This window comes from Erigeron canadensis, chromosome 8 (assembly GCF_010389155.1).
Source record: "Erigeron canadensis isolate Cc75 chromosome 8, C_canadensis_v1, whole genome shotgun sequence".
NCBI classification, from domain to species: Eukaryota; Viridiplantae; Streptophyta; class Magnoliopsida; order Asterales; family Asteraceae; genus Erigeron; species Erigeron canadensis.
The window spans coordinates 42,845,983-42,866,601 of NC_057768.1; the positions used below are offsets into that span (position 1 = coordinate 42,845,983).

Consider the following 20,619-nt stretch of genomic DNA (forward strand, 5'->3'; position numbering starts at 1 on the left):
AATTGCAGGATTCGTCCCCGTGGTTTACTCATTTTCGTGGTTTACATCCCTGTTAAGTTTTTTTAAACAAATCCGTCCAAACTTGTCATATTTTTTGCAAATTATGTCCCTGTGGCTAACGACGTTATTATTTGGTCGTTAAATCGATGCACGTGAGGGTAGTTTTGTAATCTGCGAACCACAAACAGGTTTGGAATTGCACGATTCGTCCCTGTGGTTGTCCGTTTTAGTGATTTACATCCCTACTCAAGAATTTTCGTGGGATAGATCCAAAGTACGCAAATTTGTTGTATATTCCATCCCTGTGGTTGATGTCGTCAAATATTTTTCGTTAAATGGGATCACGTGCCATAAAAAGTTTGATGGGTTTTTCGAAAATTTGCAAACCGTCATTGATTTTTTGATGGTGGAATTAAACAACGTTTGGTGTATACAGCTAACCTGTTGAGGGATTGGTTAAAAATGCATAATCTGCATTGGAACCAACCACCACCAAGCTCTCAACATTACCACCACCACAAACCACAAACCACAAACCAAGTTGTTTAGAAACCCAATCGCGGACCACCACTAATTGGCGTCTCTATTACCCGAACAATTACTTTGTATGTTGTTTACACACACACACACACACATACTTATGGGATTCTACGAATTTACATATACATATTAACATATATACCCACTATATATATATATCTTTATGGGATTATAGGCCTTCTGGCTCTATACGTGGGTGTGTATTAATATGCAGTTTCTTTTTGTTCGAGCCTTAACAACCTAAATATCACAAGAACTAATTTCAAAAATAACTGGATGAGAAGGAAATTGAATAAAGGTGAATTTGATGATCTATGAAAGATATGTGAAAATAACAAAGAAAGAAAAACTCAATTGATTTTGGTGGAGTCGTAAGAAGTAAGAAAGAGAAAAAGAATAGGTGTATGATTGGGGAGAATGTACGAAAATACCTTCACATGTGTGGCACATGATTCCATTTAACGGAAAAAAAATTGACTACATCATCCACATGGATGGTACATGCAACAAATTTGCGTACTTTGGATCTATTACACAAAAATTATTGAGTAGAAATGTAAACCACTAAAATGGACAAACCACAAGGACGAATCGTGCAATTACAAAGTTGTTTGTGGGTGACAGATTACAAAACTGCCCTCACGTGCAGCTCACGTGCGTCGACTTAACAACCAAATAATAACGTCGTTAGCCACAGAGACGTAACTTGCAAAGGATATAACAAGTTTGGACGGATTTGTTTAAAAAAACTTAACAGGATTGTAAACTACGAAAATGGATAAACCACAGGGACGAATCCTGCAATTTCTTTTTAGAAAGTTAAATGTTAATAACACAACATCAATGGAGCTAGGAATAACATTAAAATAAATAAACTCGATATGCAACATACATCTAATTAAGAGTTGCACGTAATCTACCAGTAAGTTGATATAGCTACTTTAAGTGGTTTATGAATCAAGATCTTTTTTTTTTTTCATAACATGCTATAAGTTTTGTGAGGTAGACAAAACTTATAAACTTACAGAGTTTGAAAGCCATAAGCTTAAATGCCCATGTAAGTGTAGTTTAAAAAAATCACAAAAAACCCTTGTAAGATCTGAAAGCAAGTAGTGCATTTGACTTCATGATACGACATCCTTAACCATCGTTGTTTTCAAAAACTTCCAAGCATATAGTATGTTGCACCAGCTTTTGAATCAGTGAGCGAGCTTATGCCTAAGTCGGTCAACCCCAACATAGACCAACATCAAAAGTAAATAATAAACTAAGCATTAGCACACACAAAAGCAGTAGAGAACATTTATTAGGATGATAAAGATGGATTTGAGGTTCAAATTACAATTACGAATATCCAGCGGTGAGTAAGGAAGTCAAGTATTTACACAGAAAACAAGTTGTTCAAATTGTATTTCCATTGCAGTAGTGATTCCCATTGTCTGTTGGCAATTTTTCTTTACCTTTCCGTTTTGAATGTAACTGTTTTAGTCCCCATATGCGTATTGAACGATCATCACTTCCTGAGGCCAACATATGTGGATTTGCTGGATTCCAGCTGATACAGTTTACAGCCCCAGAATGACCTTCCAGTGTCTCGATTAGCTCCCCTGATCCTCTGTGCCATATATAAACCTACAACCATGTTGCAGCAATCATACATCAGCCAAGTCTAACTATGAGGTAAATTACAGGTCTAATGGTTAGGACATGTCAAGATAGGTTGAGTTGGTTCTTAGCTGACCTGCTAACTTTTTCATCCCTACTGATTATTTTCTTTTGGAATTTATAGTATCAATATATTAAATATGACCCAAAAACCTATTATTACAATAACGATTAACTTCTTCTAGAATATATATACTTGTTAAGAAGGGTATAAACACGTGATTTATGTAGTGGGGATTGCTGGATAGGGGAACACTTTTAACCAGCTCCAGTTGTTTGACCCATATTACCTTAGCCAAGTATTTAAAGTTTACTTGTTTTGACTCGATAGCATAGAGAAATAAATATAAAACCCAAATCAATCCGTTTTCTTATTAATAGGTCAAAATTGCCACCCCTAGTAAAACCAAATGGCTTTGACTTAATGGTATCAAGCAATCTCAGCAGCGCCATTAGATTTTGGTTGCAAGTTAAGCATCTAAGTTTCTAGAGCACTTTCAAGAATATAATAGATCAACCGAAACCCAAATTACAAGACAATAACAGAATTAGATTAAGAAATAACTACAGAGAAAATGAGTCAATAGTCACTCAAAGTCTATATCTGATGCATACAACCTACACAATTGCTTCATTTATTTTTTTGATAATATTTCGCTGCACTCATATAAAAAGCACAAACTTGACATTTATTTAAAAAATTGGAGGGATGTTCTGGGTCTTCCTGGACTGGTGTAGTTAATTTTTCTTTCCAAACAGCAAACTCACACACCCTAAATTCTTCGGCGCTCATACCAAGTAGTATTTGAACAGCCACCACTTGGTTGGGGAGCACATAACCTTAGATACAACTAGCCAACGGAAAAAAGCGGTTTGGGGAGCCCAAGCATTGCATAGCTTGTTTTGACAAATACCAAAACATTATCCATTTAGACCCATACCCAACCTGTCCAACCCCCACATATTACCACATGTACAAGACAAAAACAAAAGATACCTGAGAATCTTCACTGCCACTAGCAATAAATGCTTGCTCAAGTCCACCAAAGCAAGCCCTAACGATAAAACGAGACCGTCTATGACCTTTATACTTTGCAACAAGACGAATATGGCCCTGGATACTCCAAAGATGTAATTCTTCATTCGAGAGACTAACCAACAGGTACTTGTTGTCCCTAGATAATGTAAATGAAACTATCATCTGTTCTTCCTCTATGCATCTTTCAGTTCTTGATTCTCTGTCAATCAGCAGTATCATGGTTTCCTTACAACCGGTAATTATCAACTTCCCATCACTTGTTATTTGCAAGTCAGAATTTTTAATAGTTTTTTGACCCTTTAAACATTCTATCTCTTTTCCATCCAAATCCCACATTATTATGCTTTTATCAGTCAACCCCGAAAACACACATTTACCATCTGGAGACCAACTACATGAGACTAAACCAAGAAGGCCCTTTTCATAAACATGAAGGCATTCACCAGAGTTAACATCCCAACGCCTGACAACTTCCTCTACACCACATGTGAGGATCTGATCATCACCTGGGCTCCATGAAATGCTAGAAACTGATTTTTGGTGGCCAATTAATCTATGTTTTAATGTGACTTTACCATCCAAACCAACCTTTAAGAAACCAAAGAAAGAGGATTATATTTGGATGAAAGTTATTAAAGTTTGCAGACCACCACATATGTGAGGTGTCTCAATAATAATAAAATACCTCTGTTACCACATATGTAAGTAACTAAAATATGGGGAGAAAAAAGGAATAATGCAAGTAACTAAACGTTAACAGGTGGAGAAAGTGTTACCTCCCAAATAATTGCTGAATTATCACTTGACGATGACGCTAAGTATTTGCCATTGTGAGAAAATTGTAAGTACCAGACTTCATCATGGTGGTCTTGTAAGATCTATAATGCCAGTAATTGAAAGAAATCAGTGCTCATAGCCTGGAAATCAAATTACCATGCAATGTAACACACAGACACACATATAGCTTATTAAACATTGAGAATAACACCACATTAAAAGAGATGGAAAGTTGACCAACTTACTAAATAATGGGTCAATTAAAGTAGTATTTTATGATATAGAGGTCAAGGGGGTCAAATAATAATATTTAGCTAAGAAGGAAATCGGTCAAACGGGTAAACCGTGTTAAATGTTACCAAAGTCTATTGCTAATGCATAAACATTAAAACCTCCTTAACTGTTTTTACTCATATATTTACATAATAATGGTAGGAGCTTCATTTTTTAATAAAATGGAGCACTTTCACTATTAAAATCTTTTTCCTTGAAATTGAACAAAAGAATATCACCGAACCAATTCAACTCAACCCAGCCCATTTTGACATGTAATAAAAGTTGACAGGTTCAATGTAGACCCATCTTAATATGTTACCCAACTCACCCATCTTGCTAACTCTATGAAAAGGAAAGCCTCTTAATAGGCTAATACTGATTGCTGAGCAATCAACTACAGAAACGTAAAAGGAAACCCTGACCTGAACTGTTTGTGAAGGAATCTGATCTCTTCCACAATGATGATCGGTGAACAATGACATTTCCCCAACCGAAGCATTATGAAACAAACAAGCTTCCCGTTGCAAGTCAAGAGCTTGTTCTACTAAATGTAGCAATCTTCTATCAGGTATCATGACAGTTGGAGGAAACAATTTTTGCAATTCCTCAAGTAGCTCTGAACGAGGCTTTGGTTTGACCTTTCGCTGATCAGACATTCCATCATTAATCTTGTATGTAGGAGACAAAATAAAGGAAGAAAGCTCACGAACTCTATTGCTGTTAATTGAAAGAGGCGAAATCTCAGTCCTCAGTGTTTTCAAAGCTTCCATTAGCTTTTCACTATCCAAAAGTTCAAAGAATTTCTGTTGTAGTATTATAAAGGATGCCGACTTAATTATAGATTCATCCACTAAACCAATTTTATGTAAAGAAGCTAAACTTCCATCCCAATTTCCATCAAGGACTTGTTGGATGAAGTTACTAACAGCAGATGAGTGAAAAGGTATTCCTGACTCTTCTTCAAGACAAGCTCCAGTTTTACTATACCCTAGAGAATATAATGCATCGGCTATAATTCGAACAAACTCTACTTTTTTAACTCCTTTGGAACCAATAACTTCAGTGTCCCCTTGAGAAGCAAGGGGTCGAGCCATCGATGAGCAACTTGCAGGTTCTTTGAAAGACAAGCCGTTTGAAAGACCTTTTAGTTTTCTAGTAGATGCTTTCATGCGTTTTGAGGGTGGTTCATCATCCTCTACACCTCCCATGAAATGTGCATTCAGCCCATATATGATCACAATAGGAAGTCAAAGGAGAACGGGAGGAACTTCTTGGGTAACTTAGTGAATCACAATAACTACCTGGAAAACAAACTTTTCAGAATATGTATCAAATATTAATATAATATCACATTAGATAAGAACACAAGAAAACTTCAAAAGTGATGGCAAATCTATATTTTAAAGATAATTATGTATTCCGCATGAGATGTGTGCATCTGTCAAACCACGCATAAACTACTTACAAAATGTTATACTCCGTATTATCCAAGTTAAAGTTTAAACTATCATCATTATTTTGTAAATCAATAAGCTTAATAATATTCATAGAACAATATGATAGAGAATGTTAACCATCATATTGTATATCTTAAAAAAGAAAAGTAAAAGAAAAACAAGCATGTGAAAAGTCCAAAAAACGAATATAAACTTAACACCAAAAAAAACCACAGGTTGCACTGAAGGCCTGAAGCACTACCAAAGAGCTATATTAACAATGCCTGTTGGTGGTCCATGCCCAATGATGCCTAAAGTGACTGACTAGGGGGTCGAACATAGAAAGGTAGATCAAACATAACAAAGTGATGCTTCTCTCCCAACTAATGTCGGTCCCTCTTCTGTAATGTCATTACAGTATATCAAAAACCTATTTTTTACCTTCTTGTCTGCAACACCCCTAATATCTAATACCACCACTTTCTAATATCCTTATTTGCATCCTTAATAATAAAAGCTACAGCCTTTATGCTAAAAACAAAACTTGCATTCTGTGTTAAAGAACAAGAGTAAGCCAAAACACGAGTTATCAAAACATGTCGTAAAAGATGAAGACCCATAAACAAAGAAGTAAACCAAAACACGGACTGAAAAAGCAATAAAAAAAAACAACAGTAAGCCCAGTGATGTGATGGCTTGTCAATGTCAACCAGGTCACGAAAGAGAAGGGTTGAGATACAGCATGGACATGCTGTGCTACAGAGAGAAATGAAAAAGTAAAGTAACTCTCAATGCCATCTTCCACGGGTTTTGAGATGTAGACAACCTTACCCCTACCAAAGGTAGAGAGGCTGCTTCCAGGTTCTACCAAAGGTAGAAAAGGACCTCCAGCCTTGCTGGGCACGAGGATCGAACCCTTGACCCCTGTTTCTAGAGACAAGAGCTCCAACCACTGATCCAACCCAGTTGGTTTATAGAGAGAAATGAGAACATCTAAAATGGCTATGACAACAATTTCAAATCGACTTACGTATTTGGATCCCCAAACATAATTTCTTCGTTACAACCCTGATTACCAAGTAAGATCGAAAAGGAAAAGCAGAGCACTTAAGAAAAAAAACGGTTCCCCATATTTATGTTGTAGGCCCACAAACTACATACAGAATAGGCAATACTCTTACACTTGCCACAAAACTTATAAATATATCATTACTTCTAGCAACTCTTAAGGAATATATGGCACAATACCTAGGCGTTTCACTTTAGACCATTCAAGCAATGCTCAGATTCTGCCTCTTAAAGCGCCACACTCTATCCTTGACTCTCACAAACTAATTTCAAAGAGCCGGATAGGTTCAAACAAGCCGAGAGGTCGCCTCTACTCGCTGCAATATAAGAGAAGAAACAAAGTAAGAAACCAAGTGGTAAAGTTATTGCTTTTCAATGTAAATAGCGCTAACACGATAAGAACCCACTGTTTAACCAATAAACAACAATACAGTCATCAATATCCAAAATATGCATATATTTCCTACACAGATTACAGAAACTATAAGAAAATGGGTTGCATATGCCATCCCAAACTTGAAAGATATTACGCGACTCAACTTGGAAATTGGAGAGAGTTAAAATGGTCCTACACTCGATAAAAACGAATAGCAGAGAATACAAAATGTTTCTACTTCCTAACCATTTTTTCTCAAAGTTTTGCATCGAAAACGACAATCCAATCTTTTATTGATCATAAACAGACCAGCACCCATATATCAATATTATTATATATTATCTTTAAACCAATAAAAAATCACAAATTTTATTAGAAAGATAACACAAATAAATAAACCAATCAAACAATAATATGATAAAGTATTGTACGCAACAAAATAAATGGCAGATCTAGGGTTAGAATCACAAGTTACGTGTATTACAAGAATACATCAATGAAAAATAAACAAATAAATAAAAGAATATACATATGTATAGATATAGATACAGATATAGATATAGACAGTGCGTGAGGAGAATGATCGAGATATACCTGACGGTGGAAAAAGATAGGAAACTGGTGAAGACTGGGGATGATGATGATGATGATGAAGGAATTAGACTAGTAGTGAAATTTGGCATCAAAGGGATGGAGGCAATGATGGTGATATGGGGTCACTTTTGGTAATTTATCCAAATGGAAATAGGTATATTTTGATAACAAAATTATATTTACTTTTTACTCTTTGAAAAAAGTTTAACCGACTTTTAGCCGAATATTGGAAACGTGATTAGGGTACTAATATCATAACTAAAGAGATTAAAAAGACACGAAGATATGTATTGTGAATTCGTTTTTATTTTGTTATGTATCTATATCTATCACCATTACATTATATCTACTTTTGTTACATTTGAGTGGTATAATCTCATAATTATGTGTATGATTTGATCGATAGGTGTTTCGAGATGCTTAATTGTCTTCATTATGACACATAGCTAGCACGCTTATGAGATATGTTTAGTGTGGCGTTTTGGTGTAATATATTAGATACTTGTAAATTTATAATTACATTTATATAAATTTAATTTAATCATATAAACTTTCGATTCATGTGCAACAGTTTCATTTGATGTAACGATATTAAATTTTTTGTTATATGGCGACTCGAAATTTCTAATGATTTTAGAGATATCAAATTTAATTTATATAAATGTATTTTTAAAAAGGTATAAATTTCTCTTTAACAAAAAGCCTAAATAAACATTAACTTCTTAGCATTGTATGATATTGTTAGCATGAACGTGCCTTTAGCTAAGAAAATATATGTTAAAAGTGTTGTGTCTAAGCCTGTTCTTACTATATCGGTTTATATTATTTGAAATGAAATAAATATGAGGCTATTTTAACAACATAAATAAGCTTATGAACTAATTGTGGAAACCATCATGCTAGTGACTGTTTAAATGAAGCTCGTGATATTAGGTTCAACAACTTGGAAACAGTTTTTTAACTTTTGGTAAGTGTAAGCTTGTCTATATCTCAATATTTTTTATACATTGTCAAAGATGGTATTGAAATCAAAAACTCTTAAAGAGATGCATTGAGAGTTTTAGTATGTCTAGAAATTATGATGTTTGAGGGAACAACATTTCCAATCGGACCAATCCGATGCATTTTGCATTGCATAGTAAATGGGCCATTATAATAAGCCCGCTACGAATATCAATCTTTAGTAGACACACAAGTTAGTTTGTTTGCAAAGTTTAATTTGGTGGGCCGATTTAAAGCTTAGCTCAACTGTTTTCTTGAGCAACATTAGAATAGTTTCTTCATGCTTGAAAGTTGAAATAACCTTAATACATCGAGAAGACACTATTGTCTATTGACCACCTCCAATTTATCTCAAAAGTACAAATTAAAAAAAAATAATAAATAAAAAAATCACTTGTGTTGATATTAGAATATAGAAAACATTCTTTAGAAGAAAGAAACTTTATTTATTTGGCACCAGGGGAACATACATTGCTAGAATCAAATGATATGTATCAATGTATCATGTCTCATTTCTTTTGACCATGATGATATGGCATGGCCTATTCCGGATTCTTTGAACGCTAGAAAAAGTTTCCATATAATATCCTTGAAAAGAGACCGACCGAAAGACAATAAATTATAAAGCTATAGCTACCATATATTTTCGCTACTTTACAACTCAACCAGCTGATTGATTATTAATCAACTTAAAGCCATGCTAATTACAACTTCCGTTTTCAGGTTCCTTAGCCTGATTAACAACTCTTTCATGGCAATATAGACTTTATATAATCCGCTTTTCCCAATCTATAATATAACTAAAAGAGGGAGTTGGGGGTACATTTGGCACCTCTAATCCACCTCCTTGAGTCTAATTCTCCCTCCTTATTAATCCTCTAATTTTTTTAATATTAATCTAAATTAATTTACACTTTTTGGTTTTCCATCACCAATTTACACTTTAACCCCAATCTAAAACAATTAATTTACACTTTTTGATTTTCCATCACCAATTTACACTTTAACCCAATTTAAAATAATTAACTTACACTTTTTGATTTTCCATCACCAATTTACACTTTAACCTAATTTATATTTAATTATACTTTTATATATATATAGTTTACACTTTTAGAATATAAAAACTGTAAATTTTTTATTTAACTAAAGTTGAAAAAAAGGGTAAACTGAAATCAATACTTATATGAAGTTAATTTTCGTATGTTTCTTCGTTGGGCGGATAACTTTTGGAGTTTTTTGACCGATGGAGTGGCTATTTAGCTAGCAAATTTTCAAGTTGATTTTGGTATATCTATTTAATAAATTTGAAATCCAACTTTTTAGTTTTGATTAATATATTTTGAGACTACCCGTCCATTGGACGGGCCTGACCACTAGTATTATATATACAAATGCATGGGTTTGAAAGATTAAAAAAATCAATATTTTCCATATATTGATGTCAAATTTGGGATAGAAAACATATAATCTAAAAGCAAATACATATTATAAAAGATAATCTTTTTTGGCACCTGGTGAGCATATACATTGCATCATGATTGATCTTATGTCGATCCCATGTCTCTTTTGATCGACACGGCATGCCCTATTTGGGATTCTATGAGCAGTTAGCAAAAAAAAAGAAGAAAAGTGTCTGAAGATCTGATGATGCCGCACAACCACCACAGAATGGAAACTAAAAGATATCAAAGCTTCCTTTGCCATTACTTTACAGCTCAAATTAATAAAGCCATCTTATCACTTCCATGTGTGACTTGTTGGCAAGTAGCTAGACCATAATATATGTCTTAGAAAGTATAACGATGTCATGAAAGATCGAAAAAGCCAACAAACAGAAAAAGAAAAGCTCAACCGGCCACTAAACTTTCTTAATTAAGCTAGACCTCAAGTAATTCAATGACATTACTTATGGGTTCATGTCTAACCACAAATTAAAACTGACGAGACATAGATGACTCATGCATCCACCTTTTGTTATCTTTATATATGGCTATATAGCATTTGGCTTCAAATATAATTACTACATCTAATCAATAGCTTATTGCAGACTTAATTTGAACATTACTACATCTGTCAAAATATGGATCCGGGATTCTCAAATCTTGTTATTGGAATTCCGGTCAGATCAACAAAGGGACTACTATTGTGCAAGCCATATCAATCTGATTACACTCTTTCTAACACTTCTACTACTTCCAAGATCATCGGTGTAGAGAGAGAAGACAGTTTTGCAGTTTGGATTAAAAACTACGGTAATTTTCTTCCTCTAGTATTAATATTAATTCCAACTAAAAACAACAGACATTCACTAAGTTCAAGTTATAATTAATCGCTTTATTTTTGTTATATGCAGTGAGTTTAGTACCCAAGCTAATTAAAGTCATGAAACACAAGTTGAGTCATGGAACCAAAATCATCCAATTCGGCAGCCAAGATAAAATGTTCAGGAAAAACTTCAGTATCCAAGAGCAAGAGAAGCTACTGAAAGCTTCTCAATGCTACTTGTACACCACGGCTGGTGCAATTGCAGGCCTGCTCTTTGTGTCTACAGAAAGAGTTGCATTTTGCAGTAACAGGCCCATCAAAACATATTCTACAACGGGAAAGCTGTTAAAGTTTCAATATAAGGTAGGGGACTTCAAAATATCAGTACCTTCAGTATCTCTTGCTCATTTCGTCTACTTTAACTTGATGACACTTTGATTTTTTTTTGTATAGGTTTCAATTCCGTTAGATAAGATTAAAGGAGTAGATGAGAGTACAAACATTCAGAGGACATCGAACAACTACGTGGAGTTAAAGACAGTCGATGATTTCAACTTCTGGTTTATGGGCTTCATAAACTATAAGAAAACTTTAAGATACCTTCATCATGCAATCAGTTTTGACTGCTTACGCAATTGACTATGAAGATTATAATTACATGTAAATTTCAAAATATAACTTGTATTATTTAGTTCTAATTAAGTGATCCTCTTTTTGTTGCATAAGTGTTTTCTTTGATGTGCGAAAGAGGTATGTCGATATAGGACTTTAATGTCTCGATTGCCATGGCAGATGTGTTCTGATGTATATTAAATCAAATTTATGAGAAACCTTTGTCAATTAGCTCTAAAGTTCAAAGGTTACAATTACATCAACTAATCAACCTAGTTATAGTTCATGTCTAGATTCTTTAGTCTTATTTTTAATTATAAAATAGACCTTGAACTTTTGGAAAAATTAATGGTATCCATGTTATGATCTATATATCACATGCATGGATTGTTGTGGTTTGGTTGCTCTGCAGATATGAATGCTGAAATTGCTGCTTAGTGTATATTCGATATGATCATGATATATATGAGCTGATAAAGATGAAATCTTGACTGGGTAGTTCAATTGAGAATATTGTTGGTATACTTCACCTTTTTTCAAGCTACACTACTCTTCCTTTATCGATATTGGTCGTTCTGATAAGGTTTATACAAATTACTTTCTATTCTCATGCTGACTACTCATCCATAGATATTCATCAGTTGGTAATGAACACAAGTTGGAAAACGCATAATATAATCGACAAAGAAACAAATCACATGCATATTACATGAGCAAGAAAAGGAAATAGATATTTAAGTGATGAGTTGGCTTTAATTCTGCAAACATAATGATGTAGTTTCTGGTTTATGGTTACGGAACATAAGATTTATTTGGATCTTTTCCAATCCATATGTAGGACACTATATAGTACCCAAAATTAGACAATGCATGTGCCATGTCATTAGTATAGATATCTCATGGCTATGTTGTGTGATTTCATGTGATTACAAAGCATTTGCATGTGTTCACAAAAAGTTACATATGCTGACTTTTAAAAGCAAATAAAGATTAAAAAAAACCTGTTTGAGATCTAGAAGATTCATGGTAATTTGTTTGGAGTTCGGAATTGTATGATATTTTAACAGTATATTCTTATATAAAGTTAAGAGTATAGATATATTCTCCATTACATTGCTAATCCTTTATACTTAGAAAATATGTATCCTGTAATTTGTTGTCAGAGCTCACTGACGGTCAATCTGCAGATATGTGTGTTGCTCATGTTTAAACTTCCAATGTTATACAATACTTAAATCAAGTGGAATAGAATGAAGTAGGAATTCATGACACTTAAACAAAACATAAGAAACGATTCTTGAAGTTAGAATTAAAGACATCCAAGCAAATAGACAATGAGAAATGAGTTATCTTCAATGTCTCACATCAACAAATATATATACATTTTCACTCCTTTTGGAAAGGTATCCGTACAACATAATGTTGCTATATTTACATGGAACAGAGAAACAATTAATGTTCTATATTAATTACTTAAGCAGTTGTGACCAATTGTCTGACGAATATATCTTAAAGATTTTTTATAATTTGGAAAGCCCAAAAACCAGAAGCTGAAATCATCCACCGTCACAAATTCCACATACTTATTAGATGGCCTCGTCCTGTTTATGCTCTCGTCTACTCCCTTTAACTTTCCTAACGGTATTGACACCTGCAAAAACAAATACATCAGCATATATGCAATACGGGTCTAAGAACATTTGCCCGATATGTAAATACTTCAGAGGCTCCTAACCTTATATTGGAACTTTAACAGCTCCCCTGTTGCAGAATACGTTTTAAGGGCTCTATCGCTGCAAAATCCCACCCTTTCAGTAGAAATGAAGAGGCTTCCTGCTATTGCACCAGCTGTAGTGTATATGCAACATTGAGAAGCATGTAGCAACTTTTCACAGTCAATGGTACTGAAGTTTTTCCTGAAAATTCTCCCTTCACGGCCAATTGGTATGATTTTAGCACTATAACTTAACTTGTGCTTTACAATCTCTAATAGTTTGGGTCCTAATTTACCTGCAACAAAAAGAAAAGGAACTCTGTTAGATTGAAGAAGAAAACTAGAAATGCTTGTTTATTATCAATGTAGTATTAGAGTGAAATAATTACCATGATTTTTAATTGAGACTGCAAAACCGTCTTTTCTTTCTATTCCATTGATTGTAGAAGTAGAAAGAGTTAAAAAGGGTTGATAAGGTTTAGAAAGAAGTAGCGCCGATGTTGAAATCGTCGGGATGCCCTTGACATTGATTGAGAGTCTCTTATCCATAACTTGACCTTCAGTTGCTGCGATTTGGATGTGCTTAGAGCCGAAATTGCTTGGTATGTAATGTCTTATGATCATGATATTTATAAGCTGGTAAAGATGGCATAAATCAACAACTTTTTGTTGGATGAGTCATCCATGTGTCATGCTTTTTGGTGATCTGAATGCGAGGGCAAAATATCAACTCTGATATGTTAGGACCATGGGCTAATTTTCCTTTATTGATCTTGTCACTTATGATAAGATTTAAGGTTTTACCTTTTCTTAGTGTCGCCATGCTGACTAATTCATTAGTTTTTTATACATGGCAACAAGTCATATCCAAATGACATGAGCAAGTTATAAGAACTGGATAGTGGGATGATGGGTTTGTTTTGTTTAATCAGATTGATGTGTAAAGTGGTATAAATTAATAAGCTTTCTTATCCTGTAATCTTACGTAGGTCATGGGATCTTTTTGATCTTTTTTTCTCCATTTGCTGCAACCAAGACACACCATGAATGGCGTCATATCACATGGCATACATAATGATTCCAAGTACCCTTTACGTCCCAGACATAGATAACTAAAATAAGGATAAAGGAAAAAAATAAAGGGCAAAGTCTTAATGGTCCTCATAAAAAGTGTTCTATGTCAAAATCAGGATGATGTAGATTTACTACTGTCACCAATAAAAAAATACAGGTGAGTTAAGTAGAAACATGCATTCTTAGCCCCATAAGTTTTGCAATACAAGGAACTGAAATTGTGAGTATAGTATTTTTCCCTTACACCTAAGGTAATATTTCCCCATAATTTGTTTTTTATTATTCAGATGTAACATGTTAGGTTTTTAACTGAAGAAGTGGTCTGAACTCTAAAGGTCTGCAATCTAAATAAAGAATACTGCTTGTTTTGTAAATTTTAGTTTGAATGAATGTATTTTTTGGTTATTTGTCAAAGAAACCCGAAAAGTCAAAATTGGAATTATTCTGATTAAATAGAAGTCATATAACTATAAATTATCTCAAAGTGGATATCAAAATACAATAATAGAAGCGAAGTATATATTAATAACCCGATACTGTCAAACAAAACTCAAAGTTGCAGGTGGACTATTTGACTGGCTGGGTGGAAACGTGACCTCTACACTCAGCGGCAAAATAAGTATATCATGAAGTTTGGTTCCATTGCTATGCTATATCATGAAGTTTGAGTTCTTACAAAAGAAGTCTATATCATGAAGTTTGGTTCCATTGCTATGCTAGCTAGAACACTACCAAAACTGTATGTTGTGTAATACTCTTTATATACTTACAAGGCATTTTCTTTGTGTTTAACGAACCAATTACAATATCTGCTGATATTAGAGTGTTAGAATAGAAGATTTCGAGATCAGAACAATATCATCATTTCCCGGAATAAAAGATTTCGTCTTCGGCAACAAGAAAGCATTCATTACAATTGATTTTGTTTCCCTTTATATTTCATCATTCTCTTGTATAAATAGAGATAAACCATAATGTAATCATAATCAATCAATATACAAATCAGTTTAATCGACATGGTATCAGAGCCAGCAAGCCTGGCATCATCATCTACCCAATAATCCCACCCACTGTATCACCGAAAATCAAACCCAAGCCACCATGACAGATACTGCCGGCGGCTCTGGGTCAGATTTGGCATTACAGTTAGCCAATCTGTTGCAAAATCATACAAATCAACAACCTCAAAACCCAAAGATATCTGATAACCTTCAAATAAATTTAAAATTAAATAACCACAACTACGCCTTATGGACTCGAATGATTCGAGTAGCCATTGGCGGACGTTCAAAGCATCTGTTGGACCATTTAACCGATAACCCACCATCGAAAACAACATCAGAAAAATATGAGAAGTGGGAACAAGATGACCTGATAATCTTTTCCTGGCTCATTCAAAATATCGAGCCACTTTTAGCCGGAAACCTTACCGAGTTTGCAACTGCTAAGGAACTTTGGGATGCATTAGCAACCACTTACAGCAGTGGAACTGACAAACTACAAACCTTCAACTTGCATGTTAAGGCAAATGAACATAAGCAAAGCAACAAAACCCTCGAAGAATTTTGGATCTCGTTGCAAGGGATATGGGGTGAAATCGATCGAATCGATCCCAATCCAATGAAGTGTGCAGACGATATCAAAACATATGCCAAAATCAGATCCGATCAAAAACTATTCCAGTTTTTGAATGGTTTAGATCGGAAGTTTGAACCAATCATACGAGAAATTCTCCGAATCGACCCACTTCCAACCGTGGAATCCGCTTATGCTACAATTCGTAAGGAAGCCGCTCACCAAAATATTTTGGGAGCAACAGTGAACGAATCACAGGGTGTAGCATCCGGCTTAATCGCCGGAGAACTCGACGGCGGCGGTTTTTCACCAAATGATGGCGGCGGGTTTGTGTCAAAGAGTCTTCGTCGGAACGATGGCAAGAAAAAGATCCAAGATGATAAATCTCATCTTAAATGTGATAAATGCGGTATGTGGAGACACACCAAGGAACAATGCTTCGAGATCGTCGGATACCCCGATTGGTGGATCGGACCGAAAAAGAACAATAAGTCTGTCAAGGAGAAAAACCCCATCCCTACCGCCGCAACAACCTCCAATAAAGACAGTGGAAGTCGTCGATCAGATGGATTTGGTGGAATGGCGGCGGCCGGAAAAGAGGAAGAAGGAGACCATTTTTCGGTGGTAACAGGTAACAGGGAGAAAAGGGGAAACCCTAGTTTCCCAAACATAACAAGTTTCCAAAAGAAAATAAGTTTCCAAAATAAAACAAGGATATCAAATGATATACCCTTATACCGATCGGCATCTCTCACACACACATATGGCCCATCTTTAAATATTGGGGATGGGCTTGGAATTAAAAAACAAAGCCCAAAGTTGAATGGAGCAGCTCACGTGGCCCAAAATGATCATAACAAATCTAATGGGCCGTGGATTTTCGATTGTGGAGCCACGGATACAATGACGTATGATTTATCTGACTTCACAATAACATCGAAACCTCGAAAAACCCACATTGAAGCTGCGAATAAAGGGAAAATGGATGTAAAAACTGGGGGAATAATTAAAATTTCTCCGGACATTAAATTGTCTAATTGTCTTTATGTTCCCGCTTTGTCACATAAACTCTTATCTATAAGCCATGTGACAAAAGAACTCAATTGCTCAGTTCTAATGCATCCAAATTTTTGTCTTTTACAGGATATCAGGACGGGACGGATTATTGGGCGTGACACTGAGAGAGGGGGACTGTATTATGTTGATGAAGTAAATTCAAGTGGAAGTGTGATGTTAGCTCATGGAACAAGGGAAAGAGAAGCATGGTTGTGGCACAGAAGACTTGGACACCCTTCAGTTAGTTATTTAAATACGTTGTTTCCTGAACTCTTTCCATTAAATAAGCATATTTCCTGTGAAACTTGCATTTTAGCTAAGAGTCATAGACAAACTTACAAACCCAGTAATACTAGAGTTCAAGTTCCTTTTTCACTAATTCACTCAGATGTGTGGGGCCCTGCACTAGTACTTGGGGGTCAGAATTTCCAGTATTATGTAATATTTGTTGATGATTGCACCCGGATGACTTGGATTTATCTTTTAAAAAATAAATCTGAGGTATATGATAGGTTCACTGTTTTTTATGCCATGATCCAAAACCAATTCCAACAATCTATCAAAATTGTAAGGTCAGACAATGGTGGAGAATATATAAACTCACAAATGTCACTGTTTTTCCAAAACAAAGGGATAATCCATCAAACCACTTGTCCACATACCCCTGAACAAAATGGTGTAGCTGAACGGAAAAATAGACTTTTATTAGAAATGACTAGAGCAATTTTAATCGAATCATGTGTTCCAAAACATTTTTGGCCGGAAGCTTTAGCCACTGCCACCTACCTGATCAACCGACTTCCAACAAAAATTCTCAATATGAAAACACCACTCAAAACCCTCACTAAATATCATATTCTTCCACCAACATTAACTCTTCCACCAAAAGTGTTTGGATGTAATGTATTTGTGCATGTCCCAAAATCATACCGTGATAAGCTTGATCCCTGTGATGAAAAGTGTGTCTTTGTGGGGTATGGAATAACACAGAACGGGTATAGATGTTATAACCCACAAACTCGACGTATGTTCACCACAATGAACTGTGATTTTCTTGAAACAAAGTATTTTTACTCCTCGCCACACAGTGGTCAGGGGGAGGAAAATCGTGACACACTGAGTTGGCTAGGATATACTTCGGGAGGAATTCCTGAAGTTAATAAAGGAACGTCTCTAGATGAACAATCTCCAGAAAATGAACAATATCTAGAAAAAGAGCCTCAATCTCCTGAAGAACAGTTCCCTCAATCTCAAGACATCAGTGTCACCGAAAATATGAGTCCAAACCTGATATCCGAGGTACGTAACTCTTCACTAAATGATAATGCTGTACAAGATCCCACAAATGAAAATGTGCAGGAAAGTGAAGAACAAGACAATACTGAGGCACCAGGAAAATATGTACTTCCAGCAAGATCAACTAGAGGAATTCCAGCAAAGCGATATTCTCCAGAAAAGACTTTGAGAAGTTCTAAATATCCTCTAACTAATCTAGCAAGAGGAAATTTATCCTCAGAAGCAAGAGCATTCGTGGCAAAGTTATATTCAGAAGAAATTCCATCTAGTGTAGAACAAGCTTTGAAAGTAAAAAAATGGAAAGATGCAATGAATGTAGAGATGGATGCATTAGAGAAAAGTGAAACGTGGAACAAGTGTATGTTACCTCAAGGAAAGAAACCAGTAGGATGTCGGTGGATCTATACAGTTAAGTTTAAGCCGAATGGTGAAATTGAAAGATATAAAGCTCGATTGGTTGCACAAGGATACACTCAGACATATGGCATTGACTACTCTGAGACATTCTCTCCAGTTGCAAAACTAGATACAATAAGGGTATTATTTTCTGTGGCAGCAAATCAGGGATGGCCACTTCATCAGTTTGATGTTAAAAATGCCTTCTTACATGGAGAATTAAAGGAAGAAGTGTATATGGACCCACCACCTGGGTTCTCTCAGAGTTTCAAACCGGGAGAGGTCTGCAAGTTAAAAAAGTCTCTGTATGGACTGAAACAGTCACCTAGAGCGTGGTTTGGTAGGTTCACACTGGCCATGAAGAAGTATGGATATAAGCAAAGTAATTCTGACCATACTCTCTTTCTTTATCACAAAGGAGATCGGATAACATGTCTCATAATCTATGTTGATGATATGATTATCACCAGAAATGATGAAAATGAAATCAAAAAGCTAAAAGGTGATTTATGTGCAGAATTTGAAATGAAGGATTTGGGAAATTTAAGATACTTCCTTGGTATTGAGGTGTTGAGATCACAACAAGGAATCTTTATTTGTCAAAAGAAGTATATTCTGGATTTCTTGGCAGAAACCGGGATGATTGATTGTAAGCCAGCAGATACTCCTATGATTACCAATCAGAAGCTGTTTATGAAGTTAGATGGAAAACTCGTTGATAAAAATGAATATCAACGAATGGTGGGAAAATTGATTTACCTGGCGCATACTCGTCCAGATATAGCATATGCTGTGGGAGTAGTGAGTCAATTCATGCATCAACCTCAAGAAGAACACATGAATGCAGTTCTAAGAATTATTCGATATCTCAAAGGAACTACTGGTCATGGGGTATTGTTTAAAGCAAATGGTCATCTAAATATTCAAATATATACAGATGCTGATTGGGCTGGAGATAAGGGAAACAGAAGATCAACTTCAGGATTTTTCTTTGGTAGAAGGTAATCTTGTCACATGGAAAAGTAAGAAGCAGAAAGTTGTTTCTCTATCAAGTGCAGAAGCTGAGTTTCGAGGGATAGCTAAATGCTTAGCGGAAGCATTGTGGCTGGAAAAACTTGTGACTGAGTTAGGATTCGCTCCCAAAGAAAGTATACGGATCATGAGTGATAATGAAGCTGCCATTCAGATATCAGAAAATCCAGTACAACATGATAGAACCAAACATGTAGAAGTTGATCGTCATTTCATCAAAGAGAAGCTCGAAGGTGGAATTATCAAACTACCGTTTGTCAAGTCTGAGGACCAACTTGCAGATATTCTTACAAAAGCGGTAGGAACCACTATATTCAGCAAATGCCTAAACAAGTTGAATTTCGGTAATCCCACTATTCAACTTGAGGGGGAGTGTTAGAATAGAAGATTTCGAGATCAGAACAATATCATCATTTCCCGGAATAAAAGATTTCGTCTTCGGCAACAAGAAAGCATTCATTACAATTGATTTTGTTTCCCTTTATATTTCATCATTCTCTTGTATAAATAGAGATAAACCATAATGTAATCATAATCAATCAATATACAAATCAGTTTAATCGACATAGAGCAAAGGGACGGATGATTATACTCCATATACACAGATGATTTCCACATTATATGATCATCAAAATTGTTGGTTCTTCACATTTATAGTGTTCTATCATGGTAGATAAGTTTTTGGCATATACAGCTCATCCTGTGAAACTGGGATAACGTATGATAAGTTCACGCAAGGAATACCCCAGTACGATAATGACTGCAGATATATATGTATGTGTTCATCTTAAATTCCATTAATGTATATACAACATTTGTTGAC

General features: G+C 35.2%; 3 protein-coding genes across 3 annotated transcripts; 1 reads left to right on the plus strand and 2 right to left on the minus strand.

The window, feature by feature from the left end:
• Nucleotides 1-1,814: 1,814 nt before the first annotated feature.
• On the minus strand, nt 1,815-7,874 carry LOC122578555 (WD repeat-containing protein 26 homolog). The gene is made up of 6 exons (XM_043750535.1): nt 7,772-7,874; nt 6,982-7,118; nt 4,720-5,598; nt 4,021-4,122; nt 3,203-3,832; nt 1,815-2,172 (listed from the first exon to the last, which is right to left on the minus strand). Exons 3-6 carry the CDS (start codon nt 5,503-5,505, stop codon nt 1,942-1,944), a joined length of 1,749 nt encoding a protein of 582 aa, XP_043606470.1. The 5' UTR covers nt 5,506-5,598; nt 6,982-7,118; nt 7,772-7,874; the 3' UTR covers nt 1,815-1,941.
• A 2,900-nt stretch (nt 7,875-10,774) lies between these two features.
• LOC122579837 (GEM-like protein 7) lies at nt 10,775-11,884 on the plus strand. The gene is made up of 3 exons (XM_043752087.1): nt 10,775-11,028; nt 11,130-11,404; nt 11,495-11,884. The coding sequence occupies exons 1-3, from the start codon at nt 10,857-10,859 to the stop codon at nt 11,678-11,680; spliced, it is 633 nt and encodes a 210-aa protein (XP_043608022.1). The 5' UTR covers nt 10,775-10,856; the 3' UTR covers nt 11,681-11,884.
• A 1,041-nt stretch (nt 11,885-12,925) lies between these two features.
• Nucleotides 12,926-14,026, minus strand: LOC122579426 (putative GEM-like protein 8). The gene is made up of 3 exons (XM_043751599.1): nt 13,757-14,026; nt 13,389-13,663; nt 12,926-13,304 (listed from the first exon to the last, which is right to left on the minus strand). Exons 1-3 carry the CDS (start codon nt 13,989-13,991, stop codon nt 13,119-13,121), a joined length of 696 nt encoding a protein of 231 aa, XP_043607534.1. The 5' UTR covers nt 13,992-14,026; the 3' UTR covers nt 12,926-13,118.
• Nucleotides 14,027-20,619: the final 6,593 nt, after the last annotated feature.

Excerpts from the sequence above, each read along its gene's own strand:
- LOC122578555 (XM_043750535.1), bottom strand. The coding sequence starts at position 5,505 with ATGGGAGGTGTAGAGGATGATGAACCACCCTCAAAACGCATGAAAGCA. Across the intron at positions 4,123-4,719 it reads TTCCTTCACAAACAGTTCAG|ATCTTACAAGACCACCATGA; the intron begins GTCAGGGTTTCC and ends CTGGCATTATAG. Across the intron at positions 3,833-4,020 it reads ATTCAGCAATTATTTGGGAG|GTTGGTTTGGATGGTAAAGT; the intron begins GTAACACTTTCT and ends GGTTTCTTAAAG.
- LOC122579837 (XM_043752087.1), top strand. The coding sequence starts at position 10,857 with ATGGATCCGGGATTCTCAAATCTTGTTATTGGAATTCCGGTCAGATCA. Across the intron at positions 11,029-11,129 it reads AGTTTGGATTAAAAACTACG|TGAGTTTAGTACCCAAGCTA; the intron begins GTAATTTTCTTC and ends TGTTATATGCAG. Across the intron at positions 11,405-11,494 it reads TGTTAAAGTTTCAATATAAG|GTTTCAATTCCGTTAGATAA; the intron begins GTAGGGGACTTC and ends TTTTTTGTATAG.
- LOC122579426 (XM_043751599.1), bottom strand. The coding sequence starts at position 13,991 with ATGATCATAAGACATTACATACCAAGCAATTTCGGCTCTAAGCACATC. Across the intron at positions 13,664-13,756 it reads AGTCTCAATTAAAAATCATG|GTAAATTAGGACCCAAACTA; the intron begins GTAATTATTTCA and ends TTTTTGTTGCAG. Across the intron at positions 13,305-13,388 it reads TGTTAAAGTTCCAATATAAG|GTGTCAATACCGTTAGGAAA; the intron begins GTTAGGAGCCTC and ends TTGTTTTTGCAG.